Below are 12,944 nucleotides of genomic sequence, written 5' to 3'. Positions count from 1 at the left end.
CTATCTGTCAGTATATTTTGAATTTTCTGAAGGCCAAAAAGATGGCTAGAGTTGGTGAGCGAAGATAATAGTGGTAGAAAATAGAGTAAAAATAACTCCAGAATAAACGGAAAGCACGGAGAAGGGACTGTAAATATCAACGAGCCCTGTAAGCCAGGATAAACACCGGGTCTCACCTAAGACAAATACATGGCGATCAGTCAGGACAACACTTTCCCGCCAAATTTCCCGATTCATTCATAGCTTGTCACGCCAGTGTCGGAGCCAGGTAAGAGCATTGTTTGTGATGTTTTTGAGGTCGTTGTCATCACATGAAGGGCTAAGGGGACAGTTGGTGAGGATGTGCTTCATCGTCTGATTGTCTAGGCCGCAATCAGACGTAGGGTCTGGAGTCATCTTCCATCGGAAAAGGTTGCTTTTATTTCTCCCGACTCCACAGCGGGCTCTATTTAGGCAGCACCACTCTCTTCTCTCAAGGGTGGGAGTTTGTTGAAGACTTTCGGAAGGATTTGGGATGGCAGGATGTTGTGTCCTATCGGGCTCAGAGGTCCACATTTCTAGTCGTGCAGCTGCCGCGCTTGTGTGTTCCAATGGGCCGACTTTGATGAAGCTCTTGCGTGACTTGAGTCTTGTTGGAATACGTTTGTGTTCATAGAGAGGGTGGCGTTGGTCGGATATTTGTTTTACTCTTTTCTTTTTTGTAGCGATTTCTCTTCGGATATGAGGTGGAGCTATAGTTGCTAAGTTATAGAGGTCGGAGATTGGTGTTGGACGGAGTGTGCCAGTTATGATTCCACATGCTTGGTTTAATTCGGAGTCAATTACTTTAGTGAGGCTTGACCTAGCCCATACTGGAGCGCAGTATTCAGCGGTCGAGTAACAAAGAGCCAATGCTGTTTACTTCAGTGTGTGCTCATCTGCTCCCCAGTTTGAGTTTCCCAGCTTTTGCAAAAGGTTATTGCAAGCAGATAATCTTTTCTTGAGTTTCAGTAGGTGTGTCTTATAGGATAGGGTTCTGTCCAGTGTTATGCCAAGATATACAGGAAAGGGGGTGTATTGTAATGCAGTGTTTTCCCAATTGATGATAAGTTTTTGGCTAGCCTTATGATTGTTCAAGTGAAAGCATGCGACTTGGGTTTTGGAAGGGTTTGCATTTAAGCTCCAGTACTTGTAATAGGTGGAATACTCGGAGAGTGCTCCTGTTAAAGTCTTTTCTATCACCGAAAAGTTTTTTGATTGGGTAGCTAAGCAGAAACCGTCGGCATAAATGAAACGACGTACGTTGGGGGGTTTTGGTTGATAGTTGGTGTATATGTTAAATAAGATAGGTGCAAGCACAGAGCCTTGCGGCAGGCCATTATGTTGGGTTCTCCAGCGGCTTTTGCGACCATTCATCTCAACAAAAATTGTCTATTTGTAAGAAGTGATTGAATAGCTTGGTTGATTGTGGGGTTCTTGATGACATGATCCAGTTTAAGAAGCAAGGCCCTATGGTTGATGGTATCATAAGCGGCAGATAGGTCTACGAAGACGGTTCCAGTGGCGTGTTTCTGTTCGAATCCATCCTTTAGCCTATACATTCAGTTAGGTTTAAAACTTGACCGCAGCAAGAGCGCCCTGGTCGAAAACCTGCCTGGTCATGTGTGAGTTGGTCGTCTACTTGCGTTGAGATCCTACTTAGTATGAGGCGTTCGTATACTTTCATGAGGATGCATAAAAGTGATATTGGTTTATAAATCTTTGGGGAAGAGGGATCTTTTTGGGGTTTCAAAAGAGCTATTACTTTTGCTTTTCTCCAGATCTTTGGGATTGTTGCACTGGCCAGACAAATGTTGAAGAATTTTAAGAGCCAGGATTTAGCTTTCGTACCAAAATGGAGGATCTGTTCAGTAGTGATTCCATCTAGGCCAGTTGCTTTACCACTTTTCAAGTGTTTGAAGGCTACCTGGAGGTCTGCTGGTGTGAAAAGTTGATCGTTGGTTTCCCTTTCTGGTAAAGTATCGTTTTTGTGCCTGGTGGGTTTGTGGTATCGGTGCTTGGCTTTGGCCTTACCATTAAGGAGCAGTTGGGGGGCGACTTGGTTTAGTGTGACTGCTGCGAGGTTAGTTTGCAGTTGGTTATCAGATATTAATTTTTTTATGGTAGCCCATGCTTTCTTGCTATTGTGGCGAAGGTCAGTTGACTCTATCATTTCTCTCCAGCGCGTTTTTCTTTCTTCATCGAGTTTGTTGAGGACTGTTTCGCCAAGGCTCAGAGCTTCTTGGCTGAAAGGATCCTGGTTGTATTGGGTTCAGGTATTCTTCATACACTTCTTTGCTTTCAGTTGTGAGACCAGGTAGCCTATGTATTCTTTGCGGCTTCCTCTTATGGTCTGTTTTGAGCGGAATGGCCCGTTTCGGTGAGTCCGATCCCTTAACGGGGGATTTTTCAATTTTTTTTTTAATCGGGTACCGTAGCCTAATTATCATTGCCGTTTTAGGGTTAAGAACTCACTAAATCGGACTCACCGAATAGTAGCAGACCCGTTTTGAGACCTTCCAAACCAGTTTTTGAAAAAAAAAGCGTATGATTGGGGTGTGGGGGGTATATTGTCGATTTCTGCGTCTAATACTTGTGTAAAGTTGTCCCAGTAAGCTTTGCGGAAATTGAACCGTGGCAGTGGTTTGGAGATTCGAGGCTGAATTACTGGGTTTATGTTGATGCATACTGGGAGGTGTTGGGACTTGGGTACGGGTTCGAGGATTGTTCTTTTAAAGGAGTTGATGTATTTTGAGCTAACAAAAGCAAGGTCGGGATTATAGCCATTTCCCGATGACGTCATGCTACGTTTGGTCAAAAGGCTTTTTATCGGGATCATGTCCTGGGGTAAAATGAAACCGCTTTACAACCAAGCTTGCAAATTTTCACATCCACTCAACGTAACTTAACAGATATCAAAATTCCTTGCACTGGCTTTCACCACATCGGTATTTATTCTCACACACAAATTGCTGTCTCACCAAACATTTATTTCACCGAATATGTTTACAAAATTTCAACAACCCTAAAATAATGAAGTTGGTTGTTTCACAATTAATTAATCCGATCACTTTCTTACATCGAGCATTATTCAACTCTTTGTTACAACATAATTATTCAATCACATGTCAATTTAAACCGATAAAGAACTATTTCACACTCTAACGATTACTCAAACATAACTTAATGTTTAGACATAAGCAAAGCTAGCATTGCTCGAGATTTGAAGGCCGCAAGTCTTCAAAATCTAACTTGCATTGAACAATGGAAGAAAAAGCTCGCGATGCATCGCAACCTTTAATATAATGGGACTCTGTGCTACTTCAGTTTCCAGTAGAAGCATAATTTCGATTTTCATGCGATAGTTGTGTACAAACATTACTTTTCAATGAAGATCCTGGAAATTATTTCGTGGGAACAACTACGATGAAAATATGCAACTGACAAAGACAAGAATTCGTAAAAATCCAATCAAAGAAAAACGGAACAGCCCAACAATGGAAGTCTACATAAAATAGGCTAATTGTTTGTTTTTACTTGAGCTGTAAACACTAAATAGAACTTGGCACCAAACACAGAGTTCGTTCCCAAATAAACGAGATTCAGTTACTGGCGAAAATCAAACAAAATATCGCATGATATAAAGCAGCAGCTGGGGTAAGAACGTTGCCAGTGGTCAGGCAACAACAAAAAGATACCAGCGATTTGACTTAATAATATTTTCGGTTGGGCATAGGAAAGACAAAAACAGAATTTTTGCAATTGGTTCTCAGCGGTGGTAAAAGCCAAGTGACAACTACCGAGAAATGGCAGGATTTTACGACATGATATAAAGGAGAAGCCACTCTTGGGTGGTTTTATGACAGACAGGCATAAGCACTACAGTATATATTATTTCAACTGAGTTTTATTCTCAACTCTTGACGCTGAGATCCTTCATGTCGGCAGAAACGTCTCCTTTTCCGTCCTTTTTTCCGCTTTTTGCTTTCTGTTTTTTTGCTTCTTCGTCAATTGGTGCTGGTCGAGAGAATTTGATTATTTCTCTATATTCTAAAAAAATCAAATTACAGGTTAAAGTCAAGGTTTTGGGAGAATTTTTTAAACTTCAAATTGATTTACTCGTGTTTCAAACTGACAAAATGGATATTTTCCAAATTTATAGCTTTTTACCCTACTGTTAGTTTCACTGACAGTGAATACTGAATACCGTTATGTTTCTATATTCACTGTTAAAAAGCATGTTACGAGGTAAGTGCTTTCGTAAAACACAATCATGTTCTCCAGCGGTGTCGAACCCACGTCCTTCTGAACGTCACACACTCAGCTTTTACTTCTTGCCCATCGCAGCCGAAAAGTAAAATACCACGCTATGACGTTATCAATATCGTCATCGCCGTCATCCATATCAGGTCAGTTCACTTTTTAACTTTCCATAATAAAAAAATACAAAGTAAAAGGAAACATCTTTAAAAACAACTCACGTTCAGGCATGAAGGGGCGCAACACCTCAGGAATCACTACTCCTTCGTCGGTCTGGTAGTTTTCCAATATGGCGCATATCACCCGCGTGGTGGCGCACATTGTTGCGTTCAGCATGTGCACGAACTCAGCCTGCGTACGAACGGCGTCACGTTTGATGTCATAATTGATACTTGTTCTAGAATGCATTTTCGAATTCGGCAGCCATCGATAACAAAGTTAAGAGGGGTCAGTTCCTGGTAAGCTTCTTGGCGTGAATGATGTAGCAAATCGATTTTACGTTGCATTTGCACCAACAAACCGATATCAGTTAAAACTTTGCTATAAATGTGAATGTGAAAAAGAAAACACTGTGAAGAAAATTAAATTTTGACCTGATGGTAAATTAAAATCTATTTATAATTTAACAACTTTGAAATCTCTCGTGGTAGCAGAATGAAAACTTATTAGTCAGAATTTCATAAACTTGAAGCAAAGCAATAAAATGTTCAGTTTATTAAATTTTGGTCACCTTATGACAAATATTTTCTACATGACATTTGCACAAACAAAATTCTTTAAAATTTCCCTTTCACCAAGTCATAAAGATAAAAGCTATTTGCACCAGAGATATTTCCCGTTTCAGAGTTCCTCCTAGCAGTAATGAAAAAAACATCATTTACAAAAAACTGTGTCTGTAGCAGCGTATGGTTGATTTCACGAGTGGACTTTTCTTGCTAAGCGTGGTTCTTTGATTGTGAATTGATTAAATACGAGTGACGTATATATATATAAAAAAAAACTAATGTTGAAACACTGGCAAGACTACTGCAAAAATTGAACAAAAACTGATACAAAATGAAAAAAAACAGAAGGCGTATCAGCCGAATTACCTTTTCCATCATCTTCTTCGTTTGACCAAACCGCACTTTCAGTCTTCTGGCCTGGTAGTCCAAGCAGTTTGAACATGACACGAGTTCTCTGTGGGCGCCAGAGCCAGGGAACCATGCTTCCAGATCCAGCTTCTTGGATGCGGCGTGGTTCAATGCTCCTGACACGATATTGATGACGCGGTATGGAATGCCCAGTTGCTGTGGAAATGATGAATAAAAATGGGATTACTAATTTGTCATGTTACCCCTACGAAACTGCAAATTAAACAAGTATTTCGCACAACAAAAATGGTTCCTGAATTAAGTTAAATTAAGTTCTTGTGCAGCATCGAATCCAAATAATCAAAGCCTTAGATTTACTGCATTGCAAGAACTCTGCTCAAAAATCTGAAGTAAACACATGGCTTAGTTTCTATCAAGCTTGTATTTCTTGTCATGGACGTTAGAACACAGTAGTAATTTGTAGAAATGGTATTTAAGTGATAAAAAAGTGACGTGGGGAAGTCTGTAGAAATTGTGTGGTGATGCTGAACCTAATTCGTATGAAGCATGGCATCACCTAGACAGCAAAATTGGCATTTTCACACCGATGAGTTTCAATAGAAATGAGAACACTGAAAATTGAATGAGGCTGTTCACCAGGCATTTAATTACATGATATGAGTTGTTCTACTGGGGCAAATTAAGCTAAACAGTTGCTGGTGGTTGGGCGGTTGGCTAGTTTACGGTTTTTCATTTTTTGTTCCCCAGTATTGCAAACGTTAGACGTCAGCGACCTTCGATCCCATTTGATGGCGGCTTTTCACGTACTCCTAATTTGAACGTTGACTGCCACAGGGTTCTCCTTTCAGAGATTTCAAATTATACAAACACACACTTTGTAAAACTCCTCAGCCGTGGCGATCATCTCGTCGAAAAGCTCCCAAGACTTTTCCGGTGCAGAAAAAATGAACTGCTCGATCTGCAACACAGCAACTTATTAAATGGAGTTGAAAAAGTCAAATTTAACAAGCTACAGTTTACAAGGTCTGGTACTTTTCCAAAACGTCAACTTGTTTTTAACCGAAAGCACTGTCTGGCTCTATTGACAAATGACGGTTTATATCTTGCTTAATTTGCATTTTAGCAGCTTGTTATTCAAATACTTTTTTGCTTGTCTAAGTCTGTTTTTATGACTTAGATAGGATGTACGTCACTCTATTGAAAAACATCGAAAGAACTCCAAACAGCAAATCAACTGGTTTTTTACATTGATTTAACGTCAGAAGACCTTGAATCAATGTAAAAAAATCGGTTGATTTGCTGTATGGGACGGCTGTGTCAATAACACGGAAATAACGGTACAGTATAGGAACGCTGGTTAATGCAAAATGTTGGGGCATTTTGATATTGTTTGGATATAGTCTTTAACAAATGATTTTATGCACAAGCCGATTGGAAAGAAAATGCACATGAAGCAACAATGAGATTTCGCAAACCAGCGCTTTACTAAAAACAGAGGCAACCTTTCAAGCGCGGCCTAAACAAAGATTTTTCTTGGCAAAACCCACCTTTTCAAACTGATGCACACGAAATATCCCTCTCGTATCTCGGCCGTGAGAGCCGACCTCTTGCCGGAAACAGGTCGATATTCCAGCGTATTTGATTGGCAACTTTTCTGGTTCGAGCCAGTCGTCTCTGTGCAGGGCTGCGATCGGTTGCTCGCTGGTTGCAATCAGATATTTTTCATCGATTCCACCTTCTTCCGATTTTTCGCTAGATTTTCCTAAAACCTGACGAGGTAGCAATATGAAAGACAAGAACATCTTGGCGCGAGACAACTAGCCGCGGCTGACTAACCGATTATCGTTTCTAGCACTAGTTGCTACGTTCATCTGATGAAATTGAAAGTAAAATTAACAACAAACAAGATGGTTTATTGCTTCACTGACGTAACCGCTCACACATCATTGGCCAATTTTTTAAAATATTGCGTGTTTTATTTTTTCTTGCCTACAATCGCACTACAGTAGTATATAACCTGGTGAAATTTTATTTTGTATGTTATTCGCTCTGAGGATGCGCATTGTCATGGTGCGCGAAACGTCAGTGAAGCAATAAACCATCTTGTTTGTTGTTAATTTTACTTTCAATTTCATCAGATAAACGTAGCAACTAGTGCTAGAAACGATAATTGTCCTGATGAACACCCAAACTTTTCAGTATTCTGACTAACCGATTTATATATAGAACAACACAATTCCACAAGCGCGTTTTGGAGATCAAAGGTTGCTTTCAAATATGCAAACAACTTATTGTTTATGAACCAAGTATTTTCCTAAAAAAAGGCCAGGTAATCTCAGCGCAAATATATATTATATAGTGGTATAAAATGATTTGCAAACTTTTTTGTAAATACAGCATAAAACAATAGGAGTCATTGTTATTCCCTATATATATGTAATCAATGTGTCTTGCATTATAAGACCAAAAATTGATTGTTTTTGGCAACCTTTTAACGTAGTTAGGAAAAAATTGTCAACCTAGGGTTGTGAAAGGATAAGGCCTCGGACCTCGATCCCAGACACTCAAAAAGAAAAAGTAAACGAGGGCAATAGATAATAATTCGTGTAATATGCGCCACACCGCAGATACAAAAAATAATTTTTAGCAACGACAAAGCCACCTTGTAAAGTTCCTCGTCAAACTGGCTGAGCTGGGCGACCTCCTGCATGATTTCTTTGCGCATAAAGAAGGGAGTGTACAGAGGCATGTAGCCTTTTGATGCGAGGCTCTGCAGTGCAAAGTTTATCAGCGCCTGCTCCAAAAACACCAACGCTCCTGTCATATGGAAAAGAACTTGACTTCAGAAAAAAAACTCTAAGATAAAGTGTTCGCTGATTAGGTAGACATCAAACCAGTTGCAATCGTCTGAGATTGTAATCACGACTCTGGGTTCATATCTTAATTATTATTCGAAAGGATAGGCATATGATTAAAACCAAATATGGGTTTGTCGTTACTAAACTGTAAAGCAGAAAAGATACAAACTGAGGTTGCATATAGCGACTACAGTGCGAAGTAATAACATTAATCTGGGCTCTACTAATCAACAAAGACGCTTTGCAAGTGGAAGAAAACAATCAAATATTGAAAACATATTGTTATATTGTAACAATGCCAGCGTGACAGCACACTAAGTCAGCGATATGCAAACTGATCCTAAAAGTTTAAGCTGATATGCCCATACAAATCCAGTGAAATTTTTATATTACAAAAACACCCTGGATTTGTATGGGCATATCAGCTTAAACTTTTAGTATCAGTTTGCATATCGCTGACTTAGTGTGCTGTCACGCTGGGGTCTGCTACTATTCGGTGAGTCCGATTCGGTGAGTTCTTAACCTCTAACCCCTAACCCTAAAACGGCAATGATAATTAGGCTACGGTACCCGATAATTTAAAAAAAAAATTGAAAAAATCCCCCGTTAAGGGATCGGACTCACCGAATCGGACTCACCGAATCGGACATACCGAAACGGGCCATTCCGAAATTCGAAAGTTCTACAGAAGACAAAGCTGTGTGATCAAGACAGGGTATGTTACTTCACATCAACATCAACCATGGAGTTTCTTTGTCTAAGTTCGGTGAACAGTATTTCAACTCACCCTTCAGATAATATCCTCTGCTCCCTGAAACCACAGCACCCTTTTCTCCTTCATACCCATCAACCATAACCACAAGATCAACATGGGAGTATCTCTTTCTCACTGCGCAGTCGCCCCAGGTTCGTTCAGTTTTATTGTCAGCATCCTGGTACAAAAAAAGTAAAGATTAACGGCAGAACAAAGGTTGGGATAGCGGGATAGTGAAACTTCTCGTCAATGTTACGAAATAAAAGTTTGGCAGTAAAACCAGGCAAAATTGAGTGATCTAGTCCAGACAGCAAAGTCGGCCATTTTTACATTGATGCAACGTCTGCAGACATTGAATCAATGTAAAAATAGCTGATTTTGCTGTCTGGGAGTGCATCTCTATTAGGTGATCTAATACAACGAAAAGAGAATAACATCAAACGTTTTTGTTTTGAAAACATGCATAAAATACAACTAAGTCTGTTTACATATTGGAATAGTGGTAGGAAATATCAATGTATCAGTGCAATATAAGATTGTGATGCAGTTCGTTTTTTTTTTTTAAAGAGCACAATACTCAAGCGAATAAGCTGAATCTGTTCTGGCTTACTTCCATATAAACTTTGAATAAAACAGAAGTGCTTTAAACAAAGCAAAAACATGGTAATGGTTAAACAAATGTGCCTGATAAAAATGATGCAAAAATATGATAAAAATTGACCAACTTCGTCATTGCTGATAGGAACTGAGGAATGAAGAAAGTTTCCAATTTCTCTGAGATTTGTAAGTCGTGTATTTTCAAGATCTTGCCGACGCTGATCACACTTTGCTATTTCTTCATCAACATTTACGCGTAGTTTTTTTATTTGAACAACTGTCAGAGGCTGCAAAGATTAGAAATCAAGTTAAATTAACATGCAAAATTGCAATTGCACTTCCTTGTAGATTTGCTCAGTAGCCAACAAAGCAATACTCCTGTTGATTGTAGTAGATCGCCTCCCTAGAGTCCATGTTTGGCAATATAAATAATTTGAAACATCTGCTTGATGACATTGATTCTTGTGTAGAGTAATGAAAATGCCGCAAAAGCTTCCACCAGCCTACCACATATCATTACAACACAAACACTTAGGTTCTACAGATACTTTTCAAAACTATTTTTTCCAAACTAAGCTACTTTCAAACTAAACTTATATATACTGAAGAACCAACTATTATGATGGCGGAAGCCTCCTTAAAATAAATTATACAAGTTAACCAATTTGACTGATTTTATTCACTGTTATTGCAAATTTATACTGTATATATTTCTTACTATGTATACAGTTTTGCTTTGCTATAAAATTCAAAAGTAGTTTAGTATCACTGGAATGAAATTCAATACATTGTGTGCCTTGTGTGGCATGTTTCAATCAGAAAATTCTATTCAACTCTAAACTACCCAGGTTGGGCAAATACTATGTCTGTGATCAAGAGAAAAACATCACTATTAAGCATTCATTTGTTAATACCTAAGTTTAAGCTGAACTGTTGAACAAAGAAAATTGTAGCTGAAAAAATAGATTACTTGCAAAATGTCAGCGGTTAAGTTTTCCACACTTGGAAGATTATCTGGTAACGCATCACTGTCACCAAGTGGCTCTTTCTTCTTCATTTTCAAACCAATTGCTTTGCTGCAAACGTTCTTCATTTTATTTAAATTGTCCAGTGAAAATCGACCTGCGCAACAAAGTCGTGAAAACTATGATCATAAAATTCTTTAAAACTTTAACAGAAGCTTCAAAATAACAACCATGTTTTATTTTGAGACATCATAGTACATCAATACACTGAAAATCACATCTCCAATGCAACAAACAGCTGCGTCTAATTTAACTGACATGCCATATCGCCCAACTCTCACAATACAGGGGAACAAGAGACATTAAATCGTATAGATAGATATAGATGCCATCAAATGTAATGCTGAAATACAGTAGCACAGTCTTGAGCAGTGTTAAACCACTGTCCTATAGACTAGAGTACCTGAGTCTATAGACTATAGACTCAGGTACTTTCAGAACTTGATTATGCAATCGACAATAATGGTTTAGCATTGCATTGATTCAAATGTTACAAAATGTGTTTTGAAACAGAGAAAGAACTCATGAAAAGCTTCAGAAAATAAGTGCCAATGATATGAAGGAATGACAATTGGTGATACTGTACATTGTACAACCACAAAATTGATTTTACCTTGACAAATAGCAATTAGCCATACATATGTAATATGTATACTTAGCCAACCATCATACAGTAAAGAACTCATAAAATAAAGCTTACAAAAAATAGATTACCAAATTGAAACTTACATTTTCTCCATTCTGTATCAGCTTCTACCAAATTATCAACAAGTTTAACATCTTTGAATCGTTTTATTTGATTTTCCCGAACCTTTTCGGGGTCTCCTCCTTTGTCTTTGCGAAATACATCAAGATCCAACACCATTTTGCAGTAGTATAAATGACTGAACACTTTAAACACTTCAAATAGACCTACTGTGGATATCAAAACAACAAAAATCTTGTTACTCATCAATACAGTTAGATAGGAACTTTTTCCAGGTTTAGTCTGTTTACTCAGGCGCCATAGACAGCATATAACCTTGGCTGGCAAATTGCAGGAAAAGAAATTTTACTCCGTGACATCAAGCAAACAGTTGTACAGTAAAGGTCACATAGAACTTTCTTCGGCAAATGTGGTCCTCATTTTGGCAAACAAAAATTTACCAAAAGATATTTTCTAACTCCAGCAAAATTAAAAAAATTGCAACAAATTAAACTTGATTATTCATACTGTTACAACTGGAAGCAGCAAAAAAGTACTACACTCCTGGGCAGTGTCAAACATATGCCCTTTGGAATTTGAAACCAATGAAATCGCTATGAGTCACAGATATGCATGGTAAAATGTAGAGTTTAGATGTTATAAATGCAGCTTTTTTTGTAGTAAAGAAAAGAGAAGGCCAGAAAAAATATGTTGTGCTTGAGTGAACAGGTGCAATGGTGCATATAGCCTTTGAAGCTAGTGCATATAGCCACTGAGCTGAGGGTATATTCACAGTAATATAGGCTATTGGTGAGAATAGCCACTGCGTATAAAGATACTTAAATAAAGGACAAAATAGTGCATATAGCCGCTGAGCTGAGGGTATATTCACAGCAATAACAGTAATATAGGCTATTGGTGAGAATAGCCACTGCGTATAAAGATACTTAATAAAGGACAAAATAGTGCATATAGCCGCTGAGCTGAGGGTATATTCACAGTAATATAGGCTATTGGTGAGAATAGCCTCTGCGTATGAAGATACTTAATAAAGGACAAAATAATTCATATACATTTCTGCATCATACTTATTGTTTCCAATAAGTTAAACTGTTTTAAGTAAGAGAGTGAAAAAGCGTGCTAACATAAACTCAAAGTGATAAACATACCGTACTGATAAGCATTAAGCAAGCTAGGGATTTATTTTTATTTTCTAATACCTTGTTAAGATGTTAGCTTTGAAAAATACTAGGGGCGTGAGACCAGAGGGGGGGTACCCAAAAAATAGTATATCCAATTTTATTTTGATAGATATACTAAATCTAGGCTGTATACCAAATTTTAGGTCAAAATATTGAAAAACCATTCATTAGGGGCAAAAAATGTGATTTTTGACCCCAGCGAAGAAATTTTTTTTATAAAAATTAATTTTGGATATAAAATCTGACACAGTTGAGGAAATCAGTTGATTTAAAAGTGTATTCCTACTCATTTTTCAGCAATGAATCGATTTTTGGTGGTTAAAATCATCTATCTCAAGTAGAAAGTGGCCAAAACTGGATTTTTCTTCCAAAAATACTGAAAAAATACCCCTCAAAAAAAAAATTATTGTAAAAATCTTCTTGCTGTGCCCCCCACATCCCAATTCCAGTA

At 38.1% G+C, this 12,944-nt stretch overlaps 1 protein-coding gene across 1 annotated transcript; it reads right to left on the bottom strand.

The window, feature by feature from the left end:
- Window positions 1-2,987: 2,987 nt before the first annotated feature.
- LOC145778130 (serine--tRNA ligase, cytoplasmic-like) lies at window positions 2,988-11,517 on the bottom strand. The gene is made up of 10 exons (XM_082589545.1): window positions 11,336-11,517; window positions 10,552-10,703; window positions 9,710-9,868; window positions 9,018-9,162; window positions 8,035-8,189; window positions 6,920-7,141; window positions 6,247-6,330; window positions 5,370-5,567; window positions 4,500-4,629; window positions 2,988-4,068 (listed from the first exon to the last, which is right to left on the bottom strand). The coding sequence occupies exons 1-10, from the start codon at window positions 11,469-11,471 to the stop codon at window positions 3,932-3,934; spliced, it is 1,518 nt and encodes a 505-aa protein (XP_082445671.1). The 5' UTR covers window positions 11,472-11,517; the 3' UTR covers window positions 2,988-3,931.
- Window positions 11,518-12,944: the final 1,427 nt, after the last annotated feature.

Source organism: Aplidium turbinatum, chromosome 10, assembly GCF_918807975.1.
Source record: "Aplidium turbinatum chromosome 10, kaAplTurb1.1, whole genome shotgun sequence".
Taxonomy (NCBI): Eukaryota; Metazoa; Chordata; class Ascidiacea; order Aplousobranchia; family Polyclinidae; genus Aplidium; species Aplidium turbinatum.
Note: the sequence above shows the minus strand (reverse complement) of the source record. Positions and strands in the feature narration are given on the sequence as shown.

Coding starts and splice junctions, on each gene's coding strand:
- LOC145778130 (XM_082589545.1), bottom strand. CDS start 11,471: ATGGTGTTGGATCTTGATGTATTTCGCAAAGACAAAGGAGGAGACCCC. Junction 6,331..6,919: donor GTGTGCATCAGTTTGAAAAG/GTGGGTTTTGCC, acceptor GCTGTGTTGCAG/ATCGAGCAGTTCATTTTTTC. Junction 4,630..5,369: donor CGAAGAAGATGATGGAAAAG/GTAATTCGGCTG, acceptor GTTCGTACGCAG/GCTGAGTTCGTGCACATGCT.